The following is a 15259-nucleotide window of genomic DNA, read 5'->3' as shown; positions in this document are numbered from 1 at the left end:
GAATTAGTGTTCAGTGTGGTGAAGCATATTAGAAGTGAAGAGAAAACTAAAGTGACTGTATGTGCTATCAGAACTGTTGTGTTGCAGGGTGAATGTAAATGATGCTTGTTCAGTGTTTTATGATAAACTCATTCTGTATACTAAGAAATATATACATCTCTGAGTCAGAGGCTGATAGCAGTGATACCAGCACACATTTTTTTAAAGGGAATTTTTGTGTGACTGTTTAACAAAACTTTGTTACTATGAAATTTCCCTCCCCCCTTTTAAAAATCTTTTTTTAAATGGGGTCATGTTAGGTGTATAGTCTTGAAATATAATGTGGATTCTCTGGGCCAAACAGGTAAGTGGAGGATTCTTGAAAAATACAGACCTTGGGCAGTAAAACGAAGAAACAGAGTGGTTTGTAAAGTAGTAATGAAAAGTTTTACTCAGTGATTCATCTTTTTTCAGTATCTCCTTCTGGCCACAAATCATCAGGAGGTAATCTATAGTCGTCATCATCATGTATGGAATAAAATTAAGACTGAGATTGTGAAAGCAATCATTAAAGTACTAATAGAATGACATCCTAAATATGTCCATTGCTTTATCATTAAATATTACATTTTAATACAGTGATTACTAGATTGCATTTATCAATGTTCGTACAATGTGCCAAATGCTGTTACTGTACCAGACCTAGCAAAATCAATCTCTAGTACAATATATTAAGGAACTGATTCTTGTTAACACTGATGGTTGTTTCTGTTATTTCAGAGGTTGGATTTAGCAGGGAATTATTGAAACATATCAATGGATGTTTGTTTAGTCTACAAGAGATGAACATTCATGAGGAGGTCTGTTATTTATAACTGCATAAAAATGTACTTTTCTTGGTTTTAGGTTCCCAGTCCAAAGCGTAAGTTGGAAGAACCTGTTCCAGAATTCAGGCCTCCAAGAGGAGCAATCACTCAGCCATTGAAGAAGTTGAAGATAAATGTTTTTAAAGTTCACAAATGTGCTGTTTGTGGCTTTACAACGGAAAATCTTCTTCAGTTTCATGAACATATCCCACAGCATAAATCTGATGGCTCTTCGTATCAGTGCAGGGAATGTGGCCTCTGCTATACCTCTCACGTATCTCTCTCCAGGCATCTCTTCATTGTACATAAGCTGAAGGAACCTCAGCCAGTATCAAAACAAAATGGGTCTGGGGAAGATAATCAGCAAGAAAATAAACCCAATCATGAAGATGATTCATCTGACAACATGGCATCAGACCGAAAATGCAAAGTATGCGCAAAGACATTTGAAACTGAAGCAGCCTTAAATACTCATATGCGAACACATGGCATGGCCTTCATCAAATCTAAAAGATTGAGTTCAGCTGAAAAGTGATCAGATATCTGAGAAGCAAAAATCCCTGTCCACATTGGAATATAAATGACATTTTTGTTACAGAAAGTTCTCCATATAATAGTGTTAACAGTACGGTTCAGGCTGTTGCAATATATTCTACATAAATGTATCCTCTTCACCTCCTTGTCTATACGCTCAATAAGCATTAAAACAGTATTTCAGTTGAAAAGAGTTTGTATATATTTAAACTAACAATTTTTATACTCTTTGTTACGTGTTTGTATTGATATTTAGTGGAAAATCAGTTTTTTTGGTTTTTGTTTGTTTGTTTTGTAGTAAGTTTCTTTAAAACAGAGTTCTTAATACAGGGGCAGTTGCTTGGGTTCTGTTAAGCTGTTTTATATATAAAATTATTCTGAAAGAAAGTTTAGTTAATGAAACTGCACCAGAAAGCAGTGCTTTAATGTATAGGGAAGATTTTGAAAAGCAATGGGACTTGTGCTTCTAAATCTCACAAGCGGTTTTGAAAATCGGTCCCCAAGAAATAGTCTGTGTAACTATAGAGAATACAGTATTGATTTTAGGCAGTAGCACCAGAAATAGCAGGTGTTTACTATTCAAGGTGCACACTCCATAGGAAGTCATTGCACTTTTGAAAAAATGTAACTGCACAATTGGACATCAGTACATAATTTGTTTGGGCATTGCAAAGGGGTCTTTAAGGTCTCACAAAGTTAAAATTGTTACAAAAGGGCTGGGCTGCTGTGATCAAACAAATATGGTATAATTAAATATGTTTTATAATTATGGTGGATTTTATCATATAAATTATTTAACATTATATAGAAGTGAGTACAAAGCATTGTACAGCATTGTGTATTTTCCTTTTTTCTGGCTTTTGAAAGAAAACAGTTTAATTCCTTGGCTGCATGAGTTGGTATTTCCCATCTCTGTATGCTAATGCCAAATGTTCTGGTGCTCAATGTTATGTCAAACCACAACTGTCAAGAAGGTAATAAACCAGCCTATTTAAGTAAAAGTTGGGCTTTCAACATTAGCACAGACCATCTGAAACTAGTTCACTCATTTCAAAAAATATACCTAATGTACTGGTTATGTTTTCTTGAAGTACAGAAAAGGTACCATACTGTCCCTTTCATATAGAGTTCTCTGTGAGAGTTATATTTTTGTTTGTTTGCTTTTGCATTTTCTACCTTGTATGTATCCCTAAACAAATTTTGTACCTTTTTTAAAAAAAATTGTGTATATATAGATATCCGCATGATATACTGTAGTAATTGTTCAGTTCTTTAAAAGTCTTGCTGCTGTCAAATGTTACTATACACTATGTCCATTATAACTGTATTAAACACATTTCATATGTAAATAAATGTGAAGCATTTTGCCTCTAAAGATTTGTGAGATTCTGTTATTTAATTAAATTTTAACAACATTAGAAACCTGAGCTATGTAAAAAATCCTCTTGCCACTCTGTGTTGTATATCAGAAACTTTAGCTCTACCTTTTCTCTCCATCCATGTTCCTAATTTGGTTGATTAGTAGATGCTTGTTATCCCCTTTATACAATACTCAAGTATTAGGTGATTATGCAGTACTTCTATATGCTAAAGCTTATAGCTGAAGTTGCAGGTTCCTGGTATGTTTTTGTCAGTTATGTGTACTGGCTATCTTTGCCCTTTTGTTAAGTGTATACCTCTTTAACACTTGTTTGTTGATGAACACTGTCAACTGTACAGCAAATAAGTTATCACTATGCAGCAATGGTGTTTTGTATACAGTGAACAGAGAATAAAGGTTAAATTTGCACAGGCATTATTCATACTTTTTGTTGTCTGTTCCCTTTCCATTATTGCACACCTACAAAGAAGAAACCCTGAAGTGGTTTTATGAAATTGCTAACTTAATAGTGGCACCAGGTCTTTAGGTAACCTATGTGAGATCACTTTGGTGGCCACAGACCAATTTCCAAGTGTACATGTGTATCAAAAAATTTGCTACAAATGACCCATTAGGAATTTCATTTTGCCAATTGATTAAGTGGGGGATGGGACTCAGGTATTTGGTAATGGGTGCTAGTCAAAACCTCAGGCTGGCAGAATTGGCACTCCTTATTAGTAATTTCAGCAGATGTGTAAAGAAAGACTGGCATTGAACAAGCCCCTAACTATCTAATTGCAGGCTACAGGACATTTTGCTGACATTGATGGTCTGCAGGCAACAACACCTGCAGATCCTAGTGGTTGTGGTTCTCTGTTCCGAGCCAATGGGAGCAGTGGGAAATGGCACCTGTAGGTGAAGGGATGACCAGGATGTGCTGGTCACCATGTGTTGGCCATCATATCCCACAGCTCCCATTGGCCAGGAGCAGAGAACCACAACCCATGGGAGCTGCGGGGGGAGGGGGGGGGCGGGCTATGCCTGTGGACAGTCAATGTCAGCAAAATGTTTTGTGGCCCGCAGTCGGATTACTGTGATGTGCCACATATGGGCTGCAGGTTGCCTACCAACTGCCCTAACTTCTAGAAGCACTTTTTGATATGAGTTTATACACATTGCTAAGGCAGCAAAAGGATATACAATCTATCACTGTTAGTAATGTGCATGCTATTTAAATAAATAGGACTTCTGTCTTCTATGATCCCTGAATATATATACATTAAGAAGAGTTACATTGAATACCATAATAGCTGTCCCATCATCCCATTTCACTGTGTCACCCTACTCCTTGAAGCCGTCACTAACTTTCTTTCTTTCTTCCCTGCCCCACCCCCACCCCCGCCCCCACCCCCATCCACAGCTTTTATGGCCAATTTTGAAGGAAGAAGGCTAGAAAAGTGGCCAGCCTTTTTCAGGTAGAAATAAGCCAGATGATGTCCTATTAAGAGCAATGTTAGCACAAACAAAGGTTGGGTTCCTTACCGACAGGAAAACACCTCCTCAGGATGGTAATTTACACCAAAACTTTTCATATCTCGGGACATACAGCCTCATAGCTAGCCCTCCAGGATGTTCTGTCCCATAAGTGCAATGTCATGGAGGTGTATCTTATGGTGGCCATAGCATTTTCCACCTTCTGTGATCTAGATCAGCCAAGCCAGGATAGTCTTAAATCTTCTAATCACGCATCCTGAAAATATGGCATCTTTCTTCTCTGTCAGATACATTTCCTTCCTCATCAAACATGCACTCCTTCAATGGGCCAATGATGCAAAACTACCCAGGGCACAACTTATTCTCTGTTTCAAAGGTCCATCTGTGCTACTGTCGCATCCAAACGCCTGGGTGCGCTGCGGGGCTCAAAGAACAGGCCAGTCACTCTATAGACAGTGATTCTAGAAGGGAATTTTTGCATTACGCATTGTCAGCTGTGATGTACCCACCCTTAAGCAAAAGTCCCACTTCAAGCATTCTGGGATACTTGGCCCAAGTAATAGTGGATCAAATCAAATTGGCAAGAAAAAGGCAGATTCTGTAAATAAGATGATCACACAACCCCGGATGAGGGTCTATGTGCGTGGGCAAACTATAGTCTCCAGAAGAGTCTCTAGTTCGCAAAACTAATTCCTGAATACCCTCACTTTCAATCTTATGATGGTTTATATGTTTAATGCATAAATGCGTTGGAGAGGAATATCCAGAACATTTCCATTGTTGTTATTGTTACTATTAGCTATAATAGAGGCAAGCCATCTGAATGAGTTCTCCCTTGACATCTAGTGGTGAGCTGGGGGAGAAGGCTTCAGAAACTGACCTTGATTTGCATAGACATAGCCTCTATACCTAGCGATCACTTTTGGCAGGTGTTGGATCGTAAGCCACTTTATTATTGTCGGGGCAGAGGTAATAAAGGGCTTTTAACCTTCTGTCAATCCAGGGCAGCAGAACTGTGCTTGGCATGCCCTGGATGAGGTTCCCAAGTCAATGGAACTGCACTCACTAGGCCAGGGGCATGGGTGCCAAAGCTCGGTGGAGATGAGAGAGGGTGGGGACAGGTGTTTCCACCTACTAATGTGGGTTCTGCCTGAGGGCACTGTTTGACCCTCCTGCTCTCCACTGTGTCACACCAGAGCAGATTGAGACTCTTGGAAAGACTTTTGTTGTAGATCACTTGAGCTGAAACGGGTGATAGTGGCTGGTGAAAGAGATTGCCCAGCCCGCACTAGCAGTGAGGCTTCCCCACTAATAGCTGAAGTCACCGAGGGGCTGAAATCACTGAGCTGTTACGTGGTGGGACCTCAAGATACTTCGGGAGTTGCAGGATACAGGGCAGTAGGGGAGTGAATGACAGTGTAGTGGCTGATCACACAGCGAGTGGCCAAGACAGGATTGGCTGATGAGCAAACGAGCAGCCACAGAATGGCCAGTGGCAGAGCAGGCGATGGTGGACCAAGCGGATAACTGAGTGGCAGCACAGCAACTGGCGGCACAGTGAGTTACGGTGCCTCTCCTCCTTCCCTGGGGGGGAGCTGAACTGCAAATGCATGTCTGAATGTTGCCTGGTAAGGCATAGGGCCCACAACACCATGGCACAGCGGATCCTGCTGTCTCCATGGCAACTAGAAAAAAATTTGAATGGGGGCTCCACAGCACTGCCCTCTGTAGGGCTACAGAGTGAACATGTGACACCTCATCACTCCCTGACTGGAGGAGAAGGTTGTTATGGAGGCACATTATGTTCCCTGCGGGGGAACAGGTGGAGCCACTACCACCACCCCAAAACATTGCCACTGCCCCCCCCCATATTTGTGGTGCTTCTGGTGGGGCTGCCCAGCAACATAATTGTGCCTCGCAATCCAGCTGCCCACCCCCTCTGGGGGATGGAAATGACTCCACACAGCTCCAGCCCTGGCTCGGCTTCAACCTGCATGGAAAGCACCTAGCGGTCTGGATTTGGCCCATATTCCACCTATTGACTAAACCAGACCTAGATATTGAACCGAGCCCTTGCTTCTGCCAACTCCACCTGGCAGAAGGGTTACACATAGATGCTACAGCATTATTGCAGTTGTCATAGTTGGCTGAATGGGGTATGACATAAAGCAGGTGTGATTTGAGATTTTGGGGCAAAGTGAAAATGGTGTTGTCAACAAAACCATAAATGTCCTTTAACAACCAGCTTCAAAAGAATTTTCCATATTTCTGATCAACTAAAAAAGAAACCTTTGTGTTATGTTCCCTAGGCCAGTCAACATTTCTGATTTTGAGTAGAGGCAGAACATTTATAAAAAACCACAAAGAAGCCGTTAAACCTTAAGCTGCTGAAAAGTTTTTGTGAGTACATGGGACAAGAATATCAGAATATACTGGGATACAGTAATGTCAGATGGCTGTCTATGTTACCTGCTTTACAGAAAATCTTTTGAGAGTCATTTGTGGTCATTTTTCTTCTGAGAGAAAAGTGCTCAGTAGTTCTTCACACAATATTTGCAAAGCCATGTAGCGAACTTCAGCTAGCTTTTATCAATACAGACATGGCACTTTATGACACAATCACATTTTTGAAAAAGACAGTCACAGGGCAGTAGAAACAGCTGATATCTTAATCTAAAAAAAACCCAAAGATTCTGCTTGCAAGGTACAAAAAAATGTGCCTGTTTTAGTGAGAAAAGTACATAGAAACCTAGAAGAAGTGGGGTTGTGACATGTCTGTGCTATCTTCAGCTGTCAAGATGTTTCTCTGATACAGCCATAAATAAATGCATACTTGGGGAAAGCAGACAGATGATTTGAGGGATTTTAAGTGTCTGCTTTGAAGAACATTCCTTTAAGAGCTAACATTGAAATAGCAGGCAAGTTACTGCAGAAGAAATGTCTGAACGCGACAGTTAACATGGATACGTTGTTTGATGAAGTAATTATGCTAAATGAGTTTGTGACAGGGAAACTGTGTGAATGGAATGACACCATTGCAACTATCACAGTATTTGACAGATGGAGTGAATTTAGTATTTCAGGGAATCCTCAGTACTATGTACAAATATAACCCCCTGGCAGAAATGATTCTGTGCCTGCCTGGCAATCAAGTTTTTTGGGTTTTTTTAAGTTTCTTTAAATACCAGTTCCTGCATCCATTGCAATCAGTGGCAAAATACTCAGCGACCCAGCGCAGGATGAGGCCCACTGATGCAGGTTCGGGGGAAGGGGTGATGAAAGGGGGCAACTGCCCTGTGGCCTGGCAATACTAAAGGGCATGCTCTGGATGTTCTCCTTCCCTGAGCCTTTCACCCTCCTCAACAGCACATGGGCTCTCTGACCCACAGATGGATAGCTCTACAGTGTCCCAGAAAGCCTCATCTGTGTATTTTTCTTTCTCCCTTAGCTCTTCCAATTCAGCCATCCTGAAACTCTCCAAGCCTAGGTCCACAATGCGGTGTTAGACATACCCTCTGAAGCTGCAGCAAAATTGTCAATCAATGTTAGTTTGTGGTAGTGGTTCTGTGATGTGAACACTTGTCCACTGAGAATTGGGTTGGCACTATTAAACACATTGTGCACATTGTTCTCCATCCAACAACAACTTCAGCTTGGGCCCCATTTAAGTCAGTGAAAAAGCTTTAGGTGTTAGGCTCTCCGGGTCTAGAATGCAGGCCTGCAGAGTTTCCAGGCTGCTAGCAATACTATGCTGCCATCCAGTGCCTGCCAATGGAAGGGGGGGAGAGCAGTCACCCCCTGGCCCGGAGAGTCAAAGGGACCTGTGGCTCTGGCCACTGCTGCTGCAGCAGTGGTGATACCTGGAGCCTCAAGTCCTTTAAATTGCCACCGGGCAGTTCTTAGGCCTGCCTGGGTAGTGGGGGCATCATACAGTGCGCTCCAGGCAGCACTGGAGGGAGGGTGAAATTGGCTGGGCAGTGCTGAGAGCTGGCTGGTCTTCGCTTCACCCCTTCTGCCTGAGGGCTCTCTCCTTCCTTGGAACATGGAACCGTCCCCTCCCAAATTGCCCAGGGCCCAGTGCAGCTGTCGGCTCCCCCAATGGCAGCTGTAACCAGATCTCATAGCTGTTGATTGGCTCTCCATCCTTTATAATTCCCAGAGACGTTCCAGGAAGTGTCTAGGCAACAAGAGATTACTCTGGGACTGCCATGACCATTTCTGCTTCTGAACACTCGGCTTTGACCTTGTCTTGAACTTTGTCTCTTGACCAGGACCCTGAACTCTGCCTCAGGCTCTGTACCTGTGACATGAAGCCTCAGCTGCTCTGCTCTCTCCTCTGACTATTAGGCATGACTGCTCTTGTTGGGATACTGTTTGTGTATCCCATTATTAAGCTCATAATCAATACAATCCTTATACTTCCCTCTATATAGATTTTATGTACCAAAGCAGTTTTACTGGAAATATTTATTCTATGTGCCAGTGACAACAATAACTCCAACCATAAAAGGTAAAAAAGAAAATAAAGAGTTCCTCAAAGAGCAGTTACTGATTTTACATTTCATGAGGGAGCACTTTGGAATTTATCATGCCTGTCACTGTGACTTTTACTTCTGGTCATGATGCATGGGCTTTGTAACCTACGGGAGCAAGATGTTCTGAAATTAGGGCCCCTCTTATTTGTTATGCTTATGTACTACACAATGGATATAGTATGAAAATGCTCTGTAGATGACAGCACATTTTTCAGTCTTTCTACTGCAATTCAAGTCCCTGGGCCATTGCCTCTATGGATTGGGGAAGCAGGAATGGTGGGGCATTAATGAAGTCTCAGAGCTGTACTAGCAGTAATGGAGATATTGCATCATTGCTACTCTCTGACCTGGTCGAGAGACATCTCCCTCATCGACTCCCACAGAAATCCATAGACAAGACCATCATATTCTGAAGTTAAAAATGGCCATATATACTGGGTCAGACCCATGGTCCATTTACTCTAGCACAATGTTTTCTGGCAGACAGACTCTTAGGGTCACCCAGAGCATAGGGCTGCATCCCTGACCATCTAATCAAATAACCACTGATGGACAGACCCTCCATAAACCTATCTAATTTTTTTAAACCCTGTTATTATTTGCCTTCACAACATCTCCTGGCTATTGGTTCAATAGTCTGACTGTGCTTTGTGTGAGGAAGCATAGTCTTATGTTGGTTTTAAATAGGGCTGTCAAGTGATTAAAAAATTTAATCATATTTAATCGCACTATGCAGCGCAATGCAGAGCCTGGGGTCAGCTGGAGTCCTCAACTGACCCTGGGCACCATGCAGCACTGCCCCTTTGAAACGCCGTGGCGGAGTTTCAAAGGGGCAGCGCTGCACGGCTGATCCCAGGCTCTGTGAGAATGTCTGCAATTAACGCATGTTAATTTTTTCAGTGCGTTAATTCTGCTCTGCATTAATCTCAGTCATTAATGTGTGTTAATTGACAGCCCTAGTTTTAAACTTTGTGCCTATCAATTTAATTGGGTGTCCCATGATTCTTGTGTTATGTGAAGGGATAAATAATATTTGTATTCACTTTCTCCACATTATTCATAATTTTATAGACCTCTGTTGGGATTCTGTTAGTATGTCCCATTATCAAGCTCATACAAACCCGTATCTTTCCTCTATAAAGATTTTATGTTATCTTTTAGTCAGCTCTTTTTAGAAAAGGAACAGACTGTCTCTTTAATTTCTCTAATTGTTCACCTAACAATTCCTTTTTGCCCGTCTCTGTACTTTTTCCAACTTTAATGTGTCTTTTTTTGAGATTTGGTGACCAGGACTGCATGCAATATTACAGATGTACTATGGATTTACATGGTGACATTAAAATATTTACTGTATCGTTCATCCCTTTCCTTATATTCCTAACATTCTGTTAGCTTTTTTGATTGTCACTGCACACTGAGCAGATGTTTTCAGAGAATTATTTGTGATTACTCCAAGATCTCTTTCTTGAGTGGTAACAACTACTTTAACTTCCATTGTTTCATATGTGCAGTTGGGATTATGTTTTCCAACATCCATTACTTTGCTCTTATCACCACTGAATTTCATCTGCCATTTTATTGCTCAATCACCCAGCTTTGTGAAATCCCTTTGTAACTTTTTGCAGTCAGCTTTGGACTGAACTATCTTGAGTAATTTTATATCTGTGCAAACTTTGCCACTTAATTGTTCAATTCCATTTCCAAATTGTGAGACTAAAGCCAATTTTTATATGTTATTCAATAAGTGAAATGCAAAATGAAAGCAAAGAATATAAGTGGTGGAGGTCATTTCAATTTGAAATATAATCTTTCAGTAACAGGAGTAAAAACATTTTGTTTGGTTTGTAAATATGTATCTGTTGTCAGGGGCAGCCCTTGAGCCTAGGCAGACTAGGTGGTCGCCTAGGGCGCTGCTGGCCCGGGCCCTGATGATGACATCACAGGGCAGCCGGGCGCCCCGTGATTATGTCACAGCCATTGACGGCAGTGCAGGCAGGGGCGCCGATCGCACCTTCTGCATACTCACCTACCACAACAGAGTAGTTGTAACTATTACTTTGTGTTTGTAAAGTTTTAAGTATGTTCTAACACACACAACTCTTCAGTAATTGAGAGAGCCTCAGACTGATATTCACAATGGCCTGTTGCAAAAGTTTTATTTAATGTATTTATTTAGATCTAAACTACCATAAATGCCTTATATAAAACCTTAGCACTCCAACAATTAAACTTACAGCTGCAGAATGATAAGCCCCTTATTAGGAATATATAAACACATATAGGTAACATGTTAACTTAGCCAAGTAGCAACACTGACTCTTCATATGCCACTAATAGATGTTTTCATTTATGTATGGTCTTCTGTGCACAGATGTTGTCCTTCAGCAGCAGATTAAGGGTTAAAACTGCTGCTACAAACTCACCTTGCCAACACATTTCACACTGATGCTCCATTCACAAATTGCTGATGTGAAACCTGATTCCTAAAATGATGTAGAAATGCTAATTTCAGTTAATTAGCCACATCCGTTGGGTCAGGAGATGAGAGCATTGCAATCTTATCATATCTCATAGAAAGAATTAAAACCAAGCTAAATACAAAGATCAAGGATGGTTTTATCTAGTGCACTACTCTAAAGTTTGAACTCAAGTCCTCGCTTTGTCTCAGACTTCTTGTGTGACCTTAGGCAAGTCACTTGCCTCTCTATGCACTAGTCCTTCATCTGTAAATAAAGGGATACTTCCCTACTGCACAGGGATGTTCTGCAGATAAATACATTACAACTTTGAGGTGCTCAGATACAATGGTAATGCGGGGGGCATATGAGTTTCCTATATAGAAAGGCCCAAATCTTCACAGGCATATAGGCAACTAACTCCTACTTTTGAGGACCTGGGCTTATGGTAGTATGTTTTTGAATGGGGTTTAGTGTTCGCTAAATTAACGCAGGGCTCCCTTTTCCCTTTTAATAAAAACTCTCTTTTGTTCTACATTGGTCTCAATGATTGTAAATTGAAAAGTATTGTCTTTTAGAGGCACCCAAGGTGTCCTAGTAAATGTTTCCAGGTTAGTGGGGACTTGAGTTGCTTATATTTCTTATTGTTCAGAGGAACTCCTAGTTATTTAACCCAGCACTTGTTTCTGCTGACTCCACTTTGTAGGAGAGTTACATTAGTAAGCACTAAATTGGCTATAGATAGATAGATAGATAGATAGATAGATAGATTAGATAGATTTTTAGAGAGTTTGAGTCCATTTGTCCCAAGAATTCCTCCTCAAACAATAAGAGCTAGGACCACCACATTTGGTATATAGCTTCCTTTTATCCTAACTTAAAGCAAGGTCAGGGTTTGGTTGTGCCAAGAAAATGGGATTTGCCAGAAAGGGGATTGTTTTACATAACACAGCAAAAGAGGGGGCTGAGAGCAGGGATGTTCATGCTCTGCAATGACCACCGGGGCAGTAAGTGCCGTGGACAGTTACATAAAAACAGCCAGAATGGGTCAGACCAAAGTTCCATCTAGCCCAATATCCTGACAGTGGCCAGTGCCAGTGGGGATAAACACAACAGGTAATCATCATGTGATCCCTTTCCTGTCATCTATTTCCAGAGAAACAGAGACTAGGGACACCATTTCTACCCCTCCTGGCTAGCAGCCATTGATGGATCTAACCTCCATGAATTTATCTAGCTCTTTTTTGAATTGTGTTAAAGTCCTAGTCTTCACCATATCCTCTGGCAAGTAGTTCCACAGGTTGACTGTGCTCTGTATTGCAGAGTGACCATAGAAGAACCCACACCAGGAAGAGCATGGCCAGCTGGGGACAGAGCTCTCCATATTGCCAACCACTAGTCATGGGTAAGTGGCCTCCTTGCCCCAAGCTGGCCCTCAGCCACAGTGCTGCCCCACTCCCCAGCAGGAACACTGCTGGGGCCAGCCAAGGACAGCCTGGACCTCCACTCCCCCGAGCATCCAAGGGCCAGGGAGGCTGAGCAATGGAGCCCAGACCCCTCCAGAGGAAATACGGGCCAGGAGACCAGCCAGTGCAGCCCTGTCCCCCTCCACTCTGGAAGAGGCATGGGCCAGGGAAGCCGAGCAGAGCAGCCCTGGCTGCTTCCTCCAGAGGAGACATAGGTCAGAGGGATTGTGCAACTGATTCCCCGCCCCCCCCCCCCCCCCCACTCCTGCACCCCGAGGAGCTACCTGCTGGAGCCAGGCAGCACAGCCCCAGTCCCCAGTAGGAGCCGCCAGCCAGGCTATGTGGCCCAGGGTGCCCAGGGAAGCTACCTTTGCTGGAGCAGCATCACTCTTGCTGCCATGTGGGCAGCCCTGGTTAGTCCCCCAGCCTTCTCAGTCCCCAGCCTTGACTCCTGCACCCCCACTCTCTGCCCAGAGCCCTCACAAAGACCCGAGCAATGCTGGGTAAATCAGAGAGACAGAGAGAGAGACAATGAACATGGTTAAAAGCAGTATCCAGACTGAATGTCAGTTTTGATCCGCATAGCTAATGAATGACAGGTGGACAGAAGGGCACAGGAAACTGGAGAGCTGTTTTATTCAAGAAATAGTAGGTGCGTAAATAGTTTTTCACGCTTGTACATTTTTGTCGCTCTGCAGATGTTTTGGGAAGCATGTTGTGTCTATGCATATTAAGAAAAAGGAAATATCACATTTTCCTCTGACCTGTGTTAAATTTCCCTTACATATAACTCATGATCTATGTAAGGGACACAAGAGAACAGCCTAGGGAAAATAGAAGTAGAGAAATGTTGGTGCCCTCGTTATTGCTCCTTCTGATCCCTCTAATACTTTATGCTTCGCCTGTGAGGAATGTTTCTCTAAGGTGTTTGGAAGATACCAATCAATTTCTTTCTGATCTGAATGCCGTGGAACCAAAAGCGTATGCCATAATGAGTAAGTAAATTTTTCTACCTCTGGTATGTTGTCATGGGTGAAATTGGACTATGCCACCTAGTGACTACACTGCAAAACTTAAGAGCGGAAATGGAAAGGATTATTTGATTTACAACAGATATTTCTAAGAGCCCATTGATACAGTTTTGGTCTCAGGTATGAACAGCTGAGGGACACGGAATCCAAGATCTAGGAGTTTAACTGTGATCTAGCTCCCTATGCTATCGCCTCCTATTAACACACTATTTGAGTATCTCACCACCTTTAAGGTATTTATTCTCATGACACCTCTGTGAGGTACAGATGTAGTTCCCTTTTCCCAAAGCTATTCCCATTTTACAGATGGGAGCACTGAGGAAAAGAAAGATTATGTGATTTATGCAAGGTCACACAAGAACTCTGTGGTGGAGCAGAGAATTCAGTTCTCCTAAGCCCTGGGCTAGTGCTCCAAACATTGGACCATCCTATCATTAGGACCCTCTATTTCTCAGGGATCATTAGTACTATAGCAAGGAATGTCTTCAATGGGAGGCTTTACTTTAAACCACCTTGAAACCGTTCAATTTAGGATTGAATCTTATTTGCCATCTTCAGATGAGCATCTTAGTGAAGTCAATTGTCTCACTAAAGCTTTGATCCTGCAGTTCAATGAACTGGCACAGATTCTCAAATTCAGTTAAATGGAACTCCAGGAGGGGCTGGAGGCTTGTCCTAGCGTATTTAGTTATAGGACTGAGTTCTGAGAAGGTAACAGATGGCAAATGAAATATATTATTTTGCAGTTGTCTGTGCTGCACATTAGAAGCATCTTGCAAATGGGCAGAGGGAATTGCTCTTTATTGCAATGGGATAATCCTAGCTTCTCCATGGTGGGCTTCTCTGTGGTGGGCCTGAAATATTCTGGGATATTGGGCTTTAAACATGTCATTCTGTTTCAAGCTATTTTAGGTTGGGCTGCTGGTAACTGACACACCTGGCTTTATGGCCTGAGGAATACAAAACAGTTTAGATTGGGAGATGAACTTTTTTTCTCCTGATAACCCTACTTAAGAAACAAAAGTCTGGTTAAAAAGTCTCAGAAGGATAGCCTTGTTAGTCTGTAACTTTAAAAACGAGTAGTCCTGTAGCACCTTAGGGCATGTCTACACTAGGAAATTATTTTGAAATAACTAAGTTCAAAATAATAACTTCCAAAATAACTATTTTGAAATAAGCTTATTTCCGCAGGAAAGCAGGAATACAGATTTAAAAATAACCAGCCTGTAATTTCGAAATAGCAGACTTGGTAGTGTGGAAGCTTGACTTATTATTTTGAAATAAGGGGGGTGGGATTTCAAAATAACTCCCTAGTGTAGACCAAGGCTTAGAAACTAACAAAAATATTGTCACAGAGTTTATTTCATACCTAATTAAACTGGTTGAGGCAAAATTTTAGTTCAAGCGCAAGGCAGTGGTCAGGTTGGTAACTATACTTTGTATTATCAAAGAGTTCTCTGATTGGACAGCTTGACTTTTAAAGAAGTGTTAATTTCCTATGGAATGCATGACAGTCAATGTGCTTTTTCAGCTGGCTT

General features: G+C 41.9%; 2 protein-coding genes across 15 annotated transcripts in view; both read left to right on the top strand.

Annotated features, from left to right (window-relative positions):
• The window catches only part of ZNF532 (zinc finger protein 532), a 97266-nt gene extending 94072 nt beyond the window's left edge, over positions 1-3194 (top strand). For 13 of the 14 annotated variants that reach the window (XM_075932609.1, XM_075932605.1, XM_075932607.1 and 10 more), the window contains one exon: positions 886-3193. In XM_075932609.1, the coding sequence (XP_075788724.1) occupies positions 886-1380 (495 nt within the window). In that variant the 3' untranslated portion in view covers positions 1381-3193. Of the gene's footprint in view, positions 1-885 lie in introns of all 14 variants that reach the window. The other variant, XM_075932610.1, reaches the window with a different exon arrangement.
• Positions 3195-13537: 10343 nt separating this feature from the next.
• The window catches only part of LOC102450315 (O-acyltransferase like protein), a 34742-nt gene continuing 33020 nt past the window's right edge, over positions 13538-15259 (top strand). Inside the window, exon 1 of the mRNA XM_006116608.3 lies at positions 13538-13685. Within this exon, the coding sequence (XP_006116670.2) occupies positions 13538-13685 (148 nt within the window). The remainder of the gene's footprint in view (positions 13686-15259) is intronic.

Source organism: Pelodiscus sinensis, chromosome 6 (genome assembly GCF_049634645.1).
Source record: "Pelodiscus sinensis isolate JC-2024 chromosome 6, ASM4963464v1, whole genome shotgun sequence".
NCBI lineage: Eukaryota > Metazoa > Chordata > Testudines > Trionychidae > Pelodiscus > Pelodiscus sinensis.
The sequence above is the reverse complement of the archived record's forward strand: the minus strand, read 5'-3'. Positions and strand labels throughout refer to the sequence as shown.